This window comes from Callorhinus ursinus, unplaced genomic scaffold, assembly GCF_003265705.2.
Source record: "Callorhinus ursinus isolate GAN/ISIS: 27379988/994484 unplaced genomic scaffold, GSC_fseal_2.0 scaffold11, whole genome shotgun sequence".
Taxonomy (NCBI): Eukaryota; Metazoa; Chordata; class Mammalia; order Carnivora; family Otariidae; genus Callorhinus; species Callorhinus ursinus.
The window spans coordinates 15,895,238-15,912,421 of record NW_027397073.1 but is presented as its reverse complement, the minus strand read 5'-3'; the positions used below and the strand labels follow the sequence as shown (position 1 = coordinate 15,912,421).

Here is a 17,184-nt window from a genome sequence, read left to right as displayed (position 1 = left end):
AGGACGCGGAGCTGGTAGGCGGGGGCCGGGTCGGGCCGGTGCTCCGCCGCTGTCTGTGACACCCGGGGCGGGTGGGCAGACTCGGCCCCTGAAGAGCCCACCATGGTGCGCGCGGGCGCCGTGGGGACGCATCTCCCGGCGTCCGGCTTGGACATCTTTGGGGACCTGAGGAAGATGAACAAGCGCCAGGTAAGGGAGGCCCGCGCGGGGGGCGCGCCCCGGAGCAAGAACCGGCTGCAACTGCGGGGAGTCGGGGCTTTCTGGGTCGGGCTCCGGGAAGGACAGCGCCCGGCGACTGGGGCCGACGGCGCCCCCAGGCTCCCTCACCGGCTCTCAGAGGCCCTGGGTTCAAATCTGCGCGAACCCACGTGTGGGCACTGGTGTGCGCTGTCTTGACTGACAAGAGCGCCGTGAGGGGAGGGTGGCCGGAAAGGAGAAGAGAATCGGAATCTAGTGTGGTTGAGCAAGCTAGGAGAGGTGACTCGGCCGTGAGTGACAGCTGTCTGCACGTGTTTGAAGGGCCAGCCCCTGGAAGAGGCTCTGGAGGCCTGACACCCCGAGGAAGGCTGCCCCCGGATGGAAGGGGCGAGAAGGCAGGCGAAAGGAAAGAACTTTCTGACAGTGGAAACTGTCCAGTAATGCCTTCCAAAGTAATTTCTTCGCATTCTGGGACGTGTTCTCCCCACTATGCATCGGGACTAAATAAAGCTCCTTGTGCCTGGCGATCTCACTGGGGATGCTCAGTCGTTTTTAGACACAGGGTTCCAGAGGGGACCCCAGAAGTCTTCCCTAATTTCTTAGATTCTGTCATCTGGCTACACCTTGAATATAGGAAGCAGTTAGCATGGGGTCTCTGGGCAGCTGGGGTTGATTTCTCACTCTTCTGTGACCTCAGAGGAAAGCTTCCTTTTTGCTCTCTCCTTGGTCAGCTCCTTGGCCAGCATCGCTGTCTTTGAGTCTTCAATATAAGGCTGAGTAGGGACTGGAAAGGAAGCCCTCTCAGCCAGGAAAAATGCGATTGCTTAAGCTTCTAGATAGAGAATTTAGGGGACCTGTAGGCATGATAGATCCTAATGGATCCTAATACTTTTACTGGTATGAATAATAAATTATGCTAAGAAAAATGGAACCATCCTATTGGTAATTTTGATCGTCTTTGAAAATGGTATAGGGGCTCCTGGATGGCTCAGTGGGTTAAGTGTTCAACTCTTGATCTAGGCTCAGGTCAGAGTCCCAAGATGGAGCCCCATATGGGGCTCCCCGTTGGGCATGGAGCCTGCTTAAGATTCTCTCTCCCCCTCTTCCTCGGCTCCTCCCCTCCTCCTCCCCCCCCCCCCCCGTGCTCTCGCTCTCTAAAACAAACAAAAACACTTAAAAAGAAAATGGTATAAATTATTATGATTTTGACACATCCTGTCATTTTTGCCACTATATTGTGGAGTGGGATGATGCCTACGGCATAGCACAACTTACGCCTGTGGACATATGGGTTTTTTGTTTTGTTTTGTTTTGTTTTGTTTTGTTTTGTTTTGTTTTCCAAAAAGAATTTCATGCTAGTGCAGTAGTGTGGGAGAGCTTGGTGACTCAAGTCACCAAGTCTAAACTGTTGTTTAGAATCTGGTTGTTTCTAGGTGTGCATGGCTGATGAGCTCTTAGGAGTTTCTGTGATTAAGACGAGTTGTGGCAGTGATTATCACCAGCTTGAAAAACCAACAGCTAATTCCTTGAGCACTGATGCTGTTCCCAAGAAAATCCTCCAGAAAATAGAGCTTTATTTTAAAGTCTAGACTTAATTGGCTAGGTTTTCAGAATGTCTCTAAAACTGGTACTGATTACTGGTGGTTATAATTGCAGACTATCAGAGAAGGCCTTCTGATGAATGTCTCAACTCCTAAACTGGTTTGCCTTTTCACAGGTCTGTGTATTCCCACTCTCGGTGATAAGGCCTGTCCGTAGCTGTTGCATTGTCTATGTTTTGCTAGTTTTCTAATTAAAATGCACAAGTTCAAATCTGCTTCCTCCTGGTACTTTCTTTCTTTTTCTTTTAAGCTTTGTCCTTTTCTTTCTTTTCCCCTCCAAAATAGCATCCTCTGACACCTTGTCAGGCATGCGTGCTCCGCCAGTCTCGGAAGTGGGACCTCCTTTCTCTGCTGCCCCAGCTTGCTATAAAGTAAGGCAAGAGCCACACGCAAAAACAAGGACTCTTTGTTTCTGCAGTGAGGAAGAGAGGAAGGAAGAAATACAGCTACTGGCATTTCTGCTGCTTTGTCGGCCAGAATATCGGGTCTGAAACGTTTGTTTGAAACTCTCAGACATTGGCTGTTTCATCTCTGGTTGACAAAGACTGAGTGTGCGCTTGCTTCTGAACTTTTGCTTCGGCTATGAATTGCCGAGCTTAGAAAGTTGGGAGGTGAAGATGGACGAACAAAAGGCACCAGTGAAACGTGGCGGTGTATCTCTTACATCCCCATCAGTCTGTCCAGTAGTTCAACCAAAATTATGTTTCGGAATTCTGGGATTTTAATCCCATACTCATATTAGTAGGTTCCTTAAAGGTAGGGTGTTGAAGTAGGATCTGCGGTTTTGCAATTAGCTTGTTAGGTTTTTGTATAATCGGTTATTTTTTTTAGCCAATAGGCGTCTTGCTCAAAGGACTTTTTTTTGAGGAATTGATTTTACTTCCCCTCGATGAATTTTTCAAGCATAGAAAATCATACTGGAAAAAATATTTTTAGCACTAGGCCTTTATTACATAAATGGCAAGGTTTTATACTTTGCTTTTATCAGGGTGGAGCCCAGTGGTTTGAAAATCTGTCTAAAAATGACAATTTCTGTTTAAAACTGTGGTTTGGGGCTTTCCCAGTCAGATCTGTAATTCATAATGGAACAACATTTATTTATCAAGTCCTTCAAGTCTGGCAGAGCAGGTGGAGAAGTTTTCGAATGCGAGCTACAGTGAACAGCCTCTGCTTTAGACTGATGTGCCTTGCAAGGTGGATTTTACTTCGGAAGCAACAATGTAATGTATTATAGCCCAGTGCTTTAACAGTATCCGCTTGGCACTCCAGTTTCCTTCTTTGTCTTTTGGGGATTTAGTGATAGTTTCATAATTTGCTCTTGACACAGTAGCCAAAGAGTTTTTTTTTTTTTTTTTAATGGTGTGTAACTTTAATTTTGAATTACATTTATCTTCTTTTCAATTATTACATCAGAATAGCTTCATGGTAATTTTTTTAAGGTTTTATTTATTTATTTGAGAGAGAGAGAGAGAGAGAGAGAGGAAGCGGGAGAGTGAGAGTGAGCAGGGGTGAGGGGCAGAGGGAGAAGCAGGCTCCCCGCTGAGCAGGGAGCCCCATGCGGGGCTCCATCCCAGGACCCTGGGATCATGACCTGAGCCGAAGGTAGACACTTAACCGACTGAGCCACCCAGGCGTCCCACTTCACGGTTATTTTAATTCATTTTTATGTCCCCACTTTCAGTTATTTCCTCCATAAATACCTGGAATGACATAATTTCACAGACGTGTAATAGGAGCAGTATGAGCTCTGCTTTTCCTACCTTACTGCCACGTCAGACTGCGTGTTCCTGTTTTGTCACACTCCTCAAAGTAATCATTTTAACGGCCGTATAACATTCTGTCAAGTTCCTTTAAACATTTGTTTTCCCCCGACTTTGGAATTAGTTCATGTCCATCACAGACATTTTAAAGAATAGAGACTAGTGTAAAGAAGAAAATTCAGTCACTCATAATTCCACCATGCTAACATGGCCTCTGTTGGCCTTTGAGGGCACCCCCTTATGTTCGTTCTACAAACTGTTTTGCGGTTTGTGGAGATTCTACTGCAGCCTACACTTTTGTTTTAAATAGTGCAGTTACTTGCCATTATTTTACTCAATCATTTCTCTGTTGTTGCTCATTTATTTCCTTTTCTCTGTTCCTAGAAATAGGACCATGATGCGTATTGTTGGGCCATAATTCCCTATCTGCCTTTATTGTAGACGAAATTCCTAAAGTAGGATTACTGGGCCCAAAGTAATCTCGTGATTCTAGTGCCAGATTGCTCTCAGAATGACCGGGTCTGCCTCCTTTCTCACCACAGTGCACCCTGGGCCAGCACCGAGTATTAGCATTAAAAAACAAAAACCAAAAAAACCCCCCCAAACTTGAAGTTTGCTAGGCATAAAAAAGAAGAGGGGAGGAGGGAGGGAGGATTGGATTTGAACACTCTAAGTGTTTATTCACCACTTGTATTTCTTCTTTGGAAAAGTAATAGTTTTAAGCTTTTACCTCTTTTGTTGTTGTTGTTTTGGGGATTTTAGTGTTTTTCTTACTAATTGTTTGTGCCCACCATATATTAAAGATGTTTATTTTCTCACTATTTACTCAACAAATTGAGTACTTACTTTTTGCCAGACCTGTGTTGAACTTTGGAGGTACAGCTGTGAACCAGGCCAAAATGATCTTTGCCTTTGTAGAACATACAGTCTAATGTAAAAGACACATTAAAAATGATATGTATAATTATAGTGATGGACGGTATAAAGAAGTGCAGAATGCAGTGAGAATATGTAACAGGAGGACCTAGGCTGGTCTACAGCAGAGTAGCAAGCTCCAGCCCACCATCTGTGTTTGTTTGTTTGTTTAGAGACTTGGGGGATGGGAGGTAGGGTTGGGGGAGGGGCAGAGGGGAGAGAGAGAATCTGAGGCAGGTTTCATGCTCAGCGTCCAGTGCAGGGCTCAATGTCAACGTTCCTGAGATCGTGATCTGAGCCGAAATCAAGAGTCAGACACTTAACCGACTGAGCCACCCAGGCACCCCCCACACCATCTATTTTTATAAATAAAGTTAATTGGAACACAGCCATATTCATTCTTTTACCTATTGTCTTTGGTTGCTTTCTCGCTGCAATGGCAGGGTTGAGTAATTTCAACAGACTATATGGCTTGTAAAATACTTATTATGTGGTCCTTTATAGAAAAAGTTTGCTGACTCCTTGTCTAGTGGGTCCGGGAGGGCTTCCCTGGGGAACTGGTGCCGAAAGTAGGATTTAAGATAAGTGAGCATTACGTATGCTAAGGAATCTAGGGAGAGAGCCTTTGGGCAGAGTAAATAGCCAGGTAAAGATCCTGGAGTGGATAGGAGCATGTGCTCGCTGAAGCACTTGACAGATACCGCTATCGTACCTGGAGTGAAGTGAGCTTCACCAGCTGAAGCTAGGGAGTAGGGGGATGTACCAGACAGGGCCATAGAGACCATATTCATCCTCAGAGTAGTGGGATCCAATTGAAGGGGTGCAATCGAGGGGCAGTTGAAGCAGGGCATAGAGATGATCAGATGGCCAGAGGTGCCTTTGCAAGTGAGTGTAGAGTATAACGTGGAGGGTGCATTGACAGAGGTGTGTATGGACGTCAGGAAACTGGTTAGCAGGCTCTTGCAGTTGCCCAGCGGGCTCTGTTGGTGACTTGGATGAGAGTGGTGCCAATGGGAAAAGAGAGAATGCAACAGATTCCAGAAATGTTTAGAAGGTAGAATGTATAGAACGAATTGGGAGGGGGAGTGACAAGAGTCCTGCCATGTAGGTGAGCACATATGGCAGAAGAACAGGTGTACATGGGCAGGTAGAGGGGGATAACTGAATTAGAGACGTGGGGATTGAGCAGTTTCAGTTCCAGGCATGTTGAGAGTGGTTGGTTCAGGTGGAGGGAGAAGGACTTTGGAGATGAGGATGTCTAAGAATTGAGACACGAAAGTGTTGGGTAGGCCGTCTCCGTGGCTCTTCAGATCACCCAGACAGAGGGGTTGTGAGGAGGAAGACTTGAGGCAGGTACTAGAGTAAGGAGCCATCCTGGAGGGCACTAAGGGCAGATGCCCTGCGGGACTTACATTCCAAGTAGTAGTAGGCACAGTGACTTTTGTCCCTACAGCCTCTTGGAAGACTGTAAACATCTGGCCCAACAATCCAGCTACAGTCCGATATAGGGTGTTGTGAGGTAGGCACGTGTTGCTCCCCCTCCCCCCCCCGCCGCTGTAGTCACCAGGGGTTGTGTGTGGCAGGCAACTGTCAGCAAGGAAGAGCCTTGAGCTTTGGCAGGACAGGCCCTGTGGATCTTAACTCAGTGGTCTAAGGTGGAGCAAGATCAGCTTAGAACTAGATATCATCTTGTGTGGCTTTCTGCCTATGTTCTTAACCAGATATTGTTTGCTTTTTACCTTTTAAACATTTATGGAAAATTTAAACATCCAGGTGTTTAAAGTTTTTGTTCACTTTGCAATGTAATTTCAGATGCAGAACAGCCTCGTTGCAAAGTACTATAGGACTCTGAAGCCTCATTTGAGGTCTTTGGCCAGGTGGCTATGGAGTGGTTCTAGGTAAATCACACTGCGTGCATTAGGCTCTCAGGTCTGATGGGTAGTCTCTACACTAGAGCAGGAGGCCCTTGGGGTAGAACTTGAATAACAGGACTCTTCAGGGTTGAAGGTTCTGGGAAATCCCAGAGAGGTAAGTAAGTAGAGTCTTACCGAAGCTTTAACAAAGTAGGTCCCATGGATTGCTCTGGGTTTTTTTCTCTCATTGCTCATTGAAAGAGAGACAATATACAGAAGACTCATTCCATGGACAAAAGTTGAAATACTACCTGAGTTTGCAGTTTGTGTGAATTAGCTTCATATCCTAAAATCACAACTTAGCTTTTGGTTTGGTTTTGTTTTGTTTTGTTTGTAAACAGACTCATCTCCAGCTTAGGGTTTGTGCATACTCTTCCATTGGTTTTCACTTTGGGTTTGGCCTTTCTCGTTCCAGCTCTATTACCAGGTTTTAAACTTTGCCATGATCGTGTCTTCTGCGCTTATGATCTGGAAAGGCTTGATCGTCCTCACTGGCAGCGAGAGCCCGATCGTGGTGGTGCTGAGGTACGTGCCGCACACTGTCTTGCCGCCGTCACGCTCCTGCCCGCGACAGAGGAGCAGTGTTGCCTGAGCGAAAGCCTGCGTGACAGCCAGCGCTCAGTATTTTCACTGGGTAGATTATTAGAGTTTTCTTTGTTGAAACCTGTTTTCATTTCGTTCTGATCTTTGTTGAAACATCTCACCTTTTTCAGCACACGCTTTGGAGCTTTGATCGTGGGGATGCTAATGCCCCAGTACTGTATATTTGCTTTTGCATTTTAATGCTTTAATGCACCTAAAATAACAATCTTATGTGATTATTTGTGTACAAATTGATTTTAAACATAAGTAATTTAAAACTGTGATTTAAAACTGTGATTTGGTTGTCTTTGTACCAGACAGGGAAGTGTATCTCCCCAGTGCCCAGCAGAGTGTGCTGTGTTGTTTCAAGCATCTTCCGCAACACTGTTGTACGGGGCTGCTCTCTTCCTGAGACTAGTATCTTCTAAAGCACAGGACGTTAATTTAAGAAAAGTTAATACTTTAATTAACTTCATATAGCCATAAAGTCATGCAAGGGGGGGGGAAACGTAATCAGTTTGAAATCAAAGAAACATGTTGGGGAGCCCTTAGGTGCTTCAAGATGCTCTCTGTCCAACGTGGCCTAGACCATCAAGCCTTGTGGGGCAGGGCGGGGGTGGGTGGGTGATGGAGCCCGTGTGCTTTACAGGGGGAGCGGTAGGCTGTAGCAGTGACCGGGCAGGGTCACCGCTGGCCCGTGGAGGAGCCAAGGTCAGCACTCAGGGTTCGTGCCTCCCAAACCAGTGCCCTTTCCCTCCACTGGGCCTTGCTGCCGTATCATGGGGCTTCAGCCATGGCCCTGGCTTCACCAGGTTGCCCTGGTGTGGCTGGCCAAGGGGCCTATTCTAGAGAGACACTGCTTTCATAAATTTAGGAGCCTTAGGAGAGCATGCAGGTTTCTGATTCACTGGTGTGCACGCTGTGCTCTAGGAGTGCCCTGGGGTCCAGTGGATAGGTTAGGAGGGAGAAGGGGAACAAATGCATGGATTCTAGATACCTCAGCCTTGTTTCAGTTATAACAGCTCTATTTTTATGTATTGTATATGGATATGCAGCCTGGTAAGATTTCATTCGAAGGAAGGATTTTAAGGCTTTTTTTTTTTTCATTAGAAATTAAAAACCTCTGGGGCGCCTGGGTGACTCAGTCAGCTAAGCATCTGCCTTCGGCTCAGGTCATGATCTCGGGGTCCTGGGATCGAGCCCCGCATCGGGTTCCCTGCTCAGCGGGGAGTCTGCTTCTCCCTCTGCCCCTCACCCCGCTGTGTGCTCCCCCCTCAAATAAATAAATAAAATCTTAAAGAAAAAAAAAAGAAATTAAAAACCTCTAATTTAGATGGGCCCTCCTACTTAACAGATAAAGAGCCTGAGGCCCATGAAGGCCAAGCCACTTGCATCTTACAGTTACTTTTGACAGAGCCCAAACTATATTCCAGATGTTCTGGTTTTCCTTTAATCACACAGACACACTTGTACACAGAAACTGTTGTAACAAAAAAGAAGTCTGTAGGGACTTCTTTTTTTTTTAAGCACGCTTTATAGTTCTAAATTTGGTTTGTCAACATAAACTGTTGACATCATGAGAGATGTGTGACCTCGGGGAACACTGACCTTTGGGAAATCCCTGGCCCGTGAGGAAAGCAAGTGTAAGTTGATATTAGTGAAACATTCCAAAGAAGTGCATTCCTCATGAGACATGATAATGACTCTTTTTCTTTTTTTTTCTTTTCTTTCTTTCTTTCTTTCTTTCTTTTGTAAAGATTTTATTTATTTATTTGACAGAGACAGTGAGAGAGGGAACACAAGCAGGGGGAGTGGGAGAGGGAGAAGCAGGCTTCCCGTGGAGCAGGGAGCCCAATGCGGGGCTCGATCCCAGGACCCTGGGATCATGACCTGAGCCGAAGGCAGATGCTTAACGACTGAGCCACCCAGGCGCCCCAACAATAATGACTCTTGATGACAAACTGTACTCTTCTGCCTCTGAGACTTATCCAGGAGGTTTTTCTAGTTGTAGTTCTTAACTGTTTGCTCTTTCTTTCCCTCATAGTCATTTATATTTTTAGCCCTCTCTCTGTTTTTTATTCAGACTTCCTATTTTTGAATGCTAGATCTATTATGATACTTAGTGTCACTGGTTTCACTTAAATAATAAACACATCAGCAAGTACTTAGTGACAGGCAAGTCTCCCCTGTGTTTCTCTTTGCTGATCTGCATGTGCTGACAAGTTTAAGGTGGTCCAGGGCCCGGAGGGACAGGAGGGCCAACTTCTTGAGCTGCTCCCATTTTGAACTCACATTTTCCTTTAAAGCACCCCATTTCTTCACTAGTCTGGTTCTTCCTCGCTGCATCCTGCCCTCAACTAACTTCTCAAAGGTTTTTGATCATACAGCCTCTATATTGCAATATTGTTTGGTCTTATTTATTTTCTCATGCATTATGACACAGCATGAGCATATAGAAAATGAATTCTGAATGGATTAAAGACCTCAGTGTGAGACAGGAATCCAGCAAAATTCTAGAGGAGAGCATAGGCAGTAACCTCTTCGACATTGGCCACAGCAACTTCTTTCAAGACATGTCTCCAAAGGCAAGGGAAACAAAAGCAAAAATGAACTTTTGGAACTTCATCAAGATAAAAAGCTTCTGCACAGCAAAGGAAACACTCAGCGAAACTAAGAGGCAACCCACGGAATGGAAGAAGATATTTGCAAATGACACTACAGATAAAGGGCTGGTATCCAAGATCTATAAAGAACTTCTCAAACTCAACACTTAAAAAACAAATAACCCAGTCAAAAAATGGGCAGAAGACATGAACAGACACTTCTCCAAAGAAGACATACAAATGGCTAACAGACGCATGAAAAAATGCTCAACATCACTAGCCACCAGGGAAATTCAAATCAAAACCATAATGAGATACCACCTTACACCAGTTAGAATGGCAAAAATTAACAAAACAGGAAAGAGCAAATGTTGGGAGGATGTGGAGAAAGGGGAACCCTCTTACACTGTTGTTGGGAACGCAGGCTGGTACAGCCACTCTGGAAAACAGTATGGAGGTTCCTCAAGATGTTAAAAATAGAGCTACCCTATGACCCAGCAATTGCACTACTAGGTATTTACCCCAAAGATACAGATGTAGTGATCCGAAGGGGCACATGCACCCCAATGTTCATAGCAGCATTGTCCCAATAGCCAAACTGTGGAAGGAGCTGAGATGCCCTTCAACAGATGAATGGATAAAGATGTGGTACATATATACGATGGAATATTATTCAGCCATCAGGAAGGATGAATACCTACCATTTGCATCAACACGAATGAAACTGGAGGGGATTATGCTAAGTGAAATAAGTCAAGCAGAGAAAGACAATTATCATATGGTTTCACTCATATGTGGAACATAAGCAATAGCACGGAGGACAATAGGGGAAAGGGGAGAAAACTGAAGGGGGAGAAATCAGAGAGGGAGATGAACCAGGAGAGACTATGGAGCCCGGGAAACAAACTGAGGGTTTCAGAGGGGAGGGGGGTGGGGGATGGGGTAACAGGGTGATGGGTATTAAGGAGGGCACGTGTTGTGATGAGCACTGGGTGTTATATGCAATTAATGAATCATTGAACACTCTATCAAAAACTAATGATGTACTATACAGTGGCTAACTGAACATTAAAAAAAAGGAAAATGAATTCTGTTTTGAGAATTTCAGCTTCTACTAGATTACAATTTACTTTGAATCCATTGAAGATTTTTGGCATGGGTTTAAACCAGTACCAGGTAGGATTATTTATTGACCTCCACATCAGAAGCAGTCAACATTTGTTAAAATTGGGCTTTCTGTAGAATACGGCCTAGAGGATGATGCCGCAGGAGTCCCAAGACTTGGGTTTGAATTTTGTCCCAACCCTCAGCTCATTTTTTGGGTAGATCACTCTTCTCAGGCATTCATTTGTTTGCTTCTCTTCCTTGAATGGGAGTGCCCACGTCCTAGGTGCTGGGGATGAGCCATGAAACGCAAGACTTGCCCTAGAGTATCAACCAGCTTCAGAGTCTGCACTTCTGAATGAAAATAGTAATGTATTTGTAGATGTAGGACCTTTTTTTTTTTGAGGCTAAAAATTGGCAGCTTTTACTTCAAAGTGTTCACATTATACCTGGTTCTTTTTCTACCTAATACAAAGTACAGTGGGGCCTGCAACTATCCTTTTCATACTTAATCTAAGAAGAAATCGTTTCCTTTCTCACTTGATGTCATCATCATGAGCAGTCGGAAGGGAACCACTGTGGCATGATTGATAGCTCCCAGACCTGCCTGACAAATGATGGAGGTGGAGACTTTCACTGATCCCTTTATTTTTGTGTTCTTCATGAATTGAAAAGTTCCCCTGTGAGCCCAGGCTAAATGGATGTGATTTTGTGTTTCTTCCCAGTGGCAGTATGGAGCCAGCCTTTCACAGAGGTGACCTTCTGTTCCTGACAAACTTTCGGGAAGACCCTATTAGAGCGGGTGAAATCGTGGTCTTTAAAGTCGAAGGACGAGACATTCCAATAGTTCACAGAGTGATCAAAGTTCATGAAAAGTAAGGTGACTTGACTTCTTTTTGGTGTTGTTTTATAAATTTTGGTAGCCAAATTTATTTATTTATTTTATTTATTCATTCATTCATTCATTCATTCCACTAGCACTGATTATTATCCAACTTTTTTTTCCCGTTTTTTTTCCTCAAGTTTTATTTGAATTCCAGTTAGTCAACATACAGTGTAATATTAGTTTCAGGTGTGGAATTTGTGATTCAATTTCGGTAGCCAGTTTTCATGGTTGAATAGAAAGTAGCAGATGCTCTGGATTATGCTCCTAGTCCTGCCGTTTACTAATTGGGTGAGTGTGGACCTGCTACTTTACCCAGTCTGTAAGACGGGCATGATAACATCACCATTTCCCACCATGACTCACAGGGCGAGTGTGAGAACTGAATGGACAGGTGTTTCCGGAAGCACTCAGTAACTTAAGTTGCACACAATGGGAGGTGGAATGTACGAGAACATAATCGTTATTTGAAGGAGTCTCAGAAAAAATCCAGTCCCGTTGCAGCCGAGGATGATGGTGATGTGAGGACTGTTTTCTGAAATGCAGAAAGCTGCCTGTTTCTCTGTGTCACTTCGGACCAAGTGGCATTCACAGCTGTAGCCTTAGCCCTGGATGGCGGCCCGGCTCAGGGTTCAGTCACTGCATGTTGTGCTTCAGTTCTCCCCGCACAGATAGTCTTCCTTTCCTCTAAATGCCAGTGGTGGCTTCTGAAGGCACTTTTTGGGAAGGAGAGACACTGACTTCTCCTTCAAATATATTAAGTTCCCAGGGGAGGGTACAGTCACGTGATTAGTGAAAATGTTACCTTCTCTATACTGGGTTATTCATTTACCTCTTGCAGCTTAGTGTAGCATTTTTTACCTGCCTGAGTTACGGAATTAAACTGACCGCTGTATTTGTGTTTTTTAAATAACAGGGCGTTTCTCATTGCGCGTGGGTGTGTGCGGGTGTGTGTACACACAAGTGTACTGTAACTATTTGTGTATCTCCAGTGTTAGGTTCCCATTCCATTCACTGCTTGCAGGGGTCCCCCAAGAAGTCGATATTTAAAATTGTCACCTTGCTTTGCTGTAAACATTGGAATGACCCTGTTCCTGTTTGCGTTGCGCTTGTGGGTCTACACGATGGGACTTGATGTCCACTTGTTAACTGACTAATAAAGAAATATGCATGGTTGTAATGTGACAGCTGACTTAAAAACAATTTCTACAGATGAAAAATTATTCAAAATTGAGGAAATAATGGTGATTTTCTGTAATTTGCATGAGTTGTGGGAGAGACTGCTTGGGGTTTTATCTTCTTGATTTCCTTTATAACCGCAGCTGCAAATCAGCTTGCTTCTTCTGGCGTGGTTTCAAATCTTTGTGGGCTTTTAATATTTTATCTAATTATAATAGTGCCTTTTTTCATTTGTCTTATTGAAAGAAGACCCTCTTTATAGCTCTGTAATATGCCGTAATGTTGTGTTTCTAGTGTCAAGGCTGTGTAAGCACCGGTTTAGAATGTTCAAAATTAATCCCATGGGTCTCTTTAACACACTGGTTTTATGCCATTTGTGATTCCTGTTTCTTTGCAAACCAGATTTTGTACCACTTTGCTCAGCACTGAAGGAAATAATGCATTAACATTCTGCATTTGGCAAGGAGAAGTAAGTTTGAGGAGGGGTAAGGGCACACCCGCATTGAATTAGCTTGTGCTCAAATCCATGTGATCTAGGACCACGTTCATGTGTAGAGGGAAGGGGAATATAATCCATGTTCACAAGTTGGTCTTTGAGGACTAAGAGAGTGAAGACAGTTGCTGGAAGCTCATCATTGCCTTGCTGGTGCCCTCGTGCTTTGCCATGCTTTTTGGTTATCAGGGTAACATGAGCATTTTAGAATTTGAGTCTGCAAGATCACCAGCAGACCTGTGTGTTAGTCGGATGGTTATCTGTAAGCAATCACCTTAGACCAGGAAAGATCTAGTTATTGTCGAATGCTCATCTAAATGCCCGTATCTGACTGTGACATGCTGGGTAAACTAATTGTTTTCTAATGATGCTGTGCTGAAAGTCATTTGTGAAAGGACATTATTTTGCTTTCTAGAGATAATGGAGACATCAAATTTCTGACTAAAGGAGACAATAATGAAGTTGACGACAGAGGCTTGTACAAAGAGGGCCAGAACTGGCTTGAGAAGAAGGATGTGGTGGGAAGGGCCAGAGGGTGAGCATTAACTTTTAAGTTATATAAGAGATTCAGGAACCAGAAAAATAGTAACAAAGAAACTAGGGGTGCCTGAGTGGGCTCAGTTGGTTAAGCGTCCCACTCTTGGCTTCAGCTCAGGTCATGATCTCAGGGTCGTGAGATCAAGCCCTGCATGGGGCTCCGTGCTGAGTGTGGAGCCTGCTGGGGATTCTCTCTCTGCCCCTTCCCCTCTCTCTTTCAGTCTCCCTCTTTCTCCCTCCCTCCCTCCCTCAAAAAAAAGTAAGAAACTAAGTGTATAAGATAATGGAATCACTTGTTGTAAGTAGTACAATTTGTACTGTGTACTGCATTTACTGTGTAAATACCACTCAGAACTAAAACTGAATGCAAGTATATTATCTATATCATTGGTTTAATTCTGTTTTAGAAAGAAATCGTCACCTAGAGATTAGTTATTTGTGGTTTTAAATAGCAATTACAAGAAATCCTCCCAGAGATAACACTCAAGGGAATATTCTAGACATTTCCTCTACCTATACAGATGTGTGTACTTATACAATATATAATTTTACATAGTAGAATTTTATTTTATTTTTTCACCCAACAAGAAGTTGGAAATAGATTTCTGTGTCAAATCTACACCCATGTATTTTTAAGTGGGTATGTACTGTTGTTCCACTGAGAATCATAAAATCCTAACTTAGCCAATCCTCTTTTGGTGGACAGACTATTTCCTGTTTTTCTCTACCAGAAACAGTTATGTGATAAATCTTTTAATATTCATCTTTGCATAATTGTTCCAGCAGTGAGTTCTGCTTCTGACTGTCACAGCAGAGCATGTATCCTTTTATTAAAAAAACAAAAAAGGCAATTCTTCCTCTCTCTTGGTGACTGTTTTTTATGTTTAACCTGTGTTAGAAGTGTCTTTTTTTTATCTTCTCTAAATCCCTCGAGCTGTTTAAGGCTGGAGAACCTGGTTACCATTTTCTAAGATTTAGCTTTATCAGTCAGATTGTGGTTTGAGGCCTCTGCTCACCTTCTAACTCCTTTACCCTATTGCGTTTCCACTGGAGTATCTGTGGGGAGAAGAGAGAGACTTCCAGCTAGTCAGTCCTCTATTTTTAGATGTCCTGGGGACAGGCTTCGTATAAAGGAGAGCTTGGAGCTGCTGATTTACATAGGACTGGTTGCCTTACCTGGAGCTGCTGATTTACATAGGACTGGTTTCCCCTTGGTGAGGTGAGGCTTGGGTCCTCTGACTGCATCTTTTTTTTTAAAGCTTTTATTTATTTATTTGTCAGAGAGAGAGTGCATAAGCAGGGGGAGGGTCAGGCAGAGGGAGAAGCAGACTGCCTGCTGAGCAAGGAGCCCGATTTGGGACTCGATCCCAGGACCCTGAGATCATGACCTGAGCCGAAGGCACTTAACCGACTGAGCCACCCAGGTGTCCCCACTGATTGCATCTTCTCATGAATTTTGTCAGGAGAATCATTGGCTAGCTTATGCCCCAGACCTTCTGTGTCTGTGATCATAATCATGTGGGTATAAATTATGGGACTCACATCTGTGTTCACTGCCCAGTAAGCCTGTTACATCTGGAAAGCCCCATGAAATGAAAATGATGATGGTTCTTCCAGTTACAAACTAACTCTTCATGTATTTTGAAAGTTTTCCCTAACGGCTGTCTTAATATAGGCTGTCTGGATGTGACTTCTCCACTGAAAAAATTAAAAACTAGTCTGATAGCAGTTGTTGGTTCCATTTGTACAAGTGGCTCAACTAATTATTTTATTTATTTTTTTAAAGGATTTTTTTTTTTTAAGATTTTTTAAATTTATTTGACAGAGAGACAGCCAGAGAGAGAACACAAGCAGGGGGAGTGGGAGAGAGAAAAGCAGACTCCCGCAGAGCAGGGAGCCCGACTTGGGGCTCCATCCCAGGACTCTGGGATTGTGACCTGAGCCGAAGGCAGACGCTTAACGACTGAGCCACCCAGGCGCCTCTCAACTAATTATTTTAATTCTGTTATGGTGAATGCAGCGAGTGAAGACAAGCAGCATCTCTAGTTGAAATCATGCGCTTGCTTAAAAAATCATCCTGCTGTTAGTCATGATCCTTTTGATTAAGAAAGCCTTTTGAGGCAGGAGTAAATGTTAGTTTTATAGCCCTAATCAAGGCTATTCCCAAGGAAGATTTGTGTCCTAAGGCTGATTTAGAGTGTTTTTAAATGTTGCTATCATCATTTTACAAACAATTTTTATATTTCTGGCTTTTCATCCCACAATTTAGGTTTTTACCATATGTTGGTATGGTCACCATAATAATGAATGACTACCCAAAATTCAAGGTAGGAATGTGTCTCTACGTCTGCATTAAAAAAATGTATATATATTGGAGCTTTTTGCACGTGCCGCTGTGAAGATGCAGTCTGTTTAAAATGTTTTGCTGGGTTTTTTTGTTTTTTTTTTTTGCAGAGTGTTTGTATTTAACTACGAATTAATATAACCATTTAAATTAACACTTAAATCAGTTATTTAAAATAGCTACTTTCATCTTTTGTGTTCATAGTGTATTCTAAAACGGCACCTCTGTATTTGTTGCTTTTTATCACGGAAATCTTTAGACATACAAAAAAAAGTAGTACAATAAACCCAGTAGTGATGATCTCTCAACCTCAATAAAAATGGTATCTATATTTTTTAAAAACCACTTGAAAAACAATAGGGAACCTACGCAAGAATGAGCAATGAATTAGCCGTGTTTGTTGGGTGCTTGATCCTTAGTCCATCAGTATATTTGGGAGGGGTTTAAACCATAATGTGGCATTGAGCAGCTAGTTTGGAGAACCAGGCAAGGGGGAAGAGGTCATCTTTTGATTCTGTCCTCAGTCTAGCACTGAGCAGACTTCATCTGAATACATTTATAGACCAAACTAATTTGTAGAGCTCACAGTAATTTCCCACTGTGTTTTCTTTACAGTATGCTCTTTTGGCTGTAATGGGTGCATATGTGTTACTAAAACGTGAATCCTAAAATGAGAAGAAGTTCCTGGGACCAGATCGAAATGAATTCTGTTGAAAAAGAGAAAACCTAATATATTTGAAATGTTCCACTTTCTGTATAAAAGGAAACAATGTGGAGACGTTTTTGTCTTGTCCAAATAAATGATTCATCAGTGAAGATTGTTTTCTTTTGTGGGCTCTGATTTGAACCTGCTCAATCTATGTGCCACTTGTGGTAGTCATTCTAAGCCAAGCACCGGGGTCTGGGCCACTTCTGGACCTGCTGCTGGGGATGATGCATGGTCCCCACGATGTAGTCATAATGTCTGAGTTTCAAAACTAAAACTCTTTGCATAGCATAATAGCATTTCGGGGGTGGGGGGAATGAACAGGCCCCTAAAAGGAAATGGTTTCTTATTTACTAAAGTAGAATC

General features: G+C 43.4%; 1 protein-coding gene across 1 annotated transcript; it reads left to right on the top strand.

The window, feature by feature from the left end:
* SEC11C (SEC11 homolog C, signal peptidase complex subunit) lies at positions 1-16,928 on the top strand. The gene is made up of 6 exons (XM_025886697.2): positions 1-189; positions 6,803-6,912; positions 11,402-11,551; positions 13,647-13,766; positions 16,038-16,095; positions 16,728-16,928. The coding sequence occupies exons 1-6, from the start codon at positions 103-105 to the stop codon at positions 16,779-16,781; spliced, it is 579 nt and encodes a 192-aa protein (XP_025742482.1). The 5' UTR covers positions 1-102; the 3' UTR covers positions 16,782-16,928.
* The last annotated feature ends 256 nt before the right edge of the window (positions 16,929-17,184 follow it).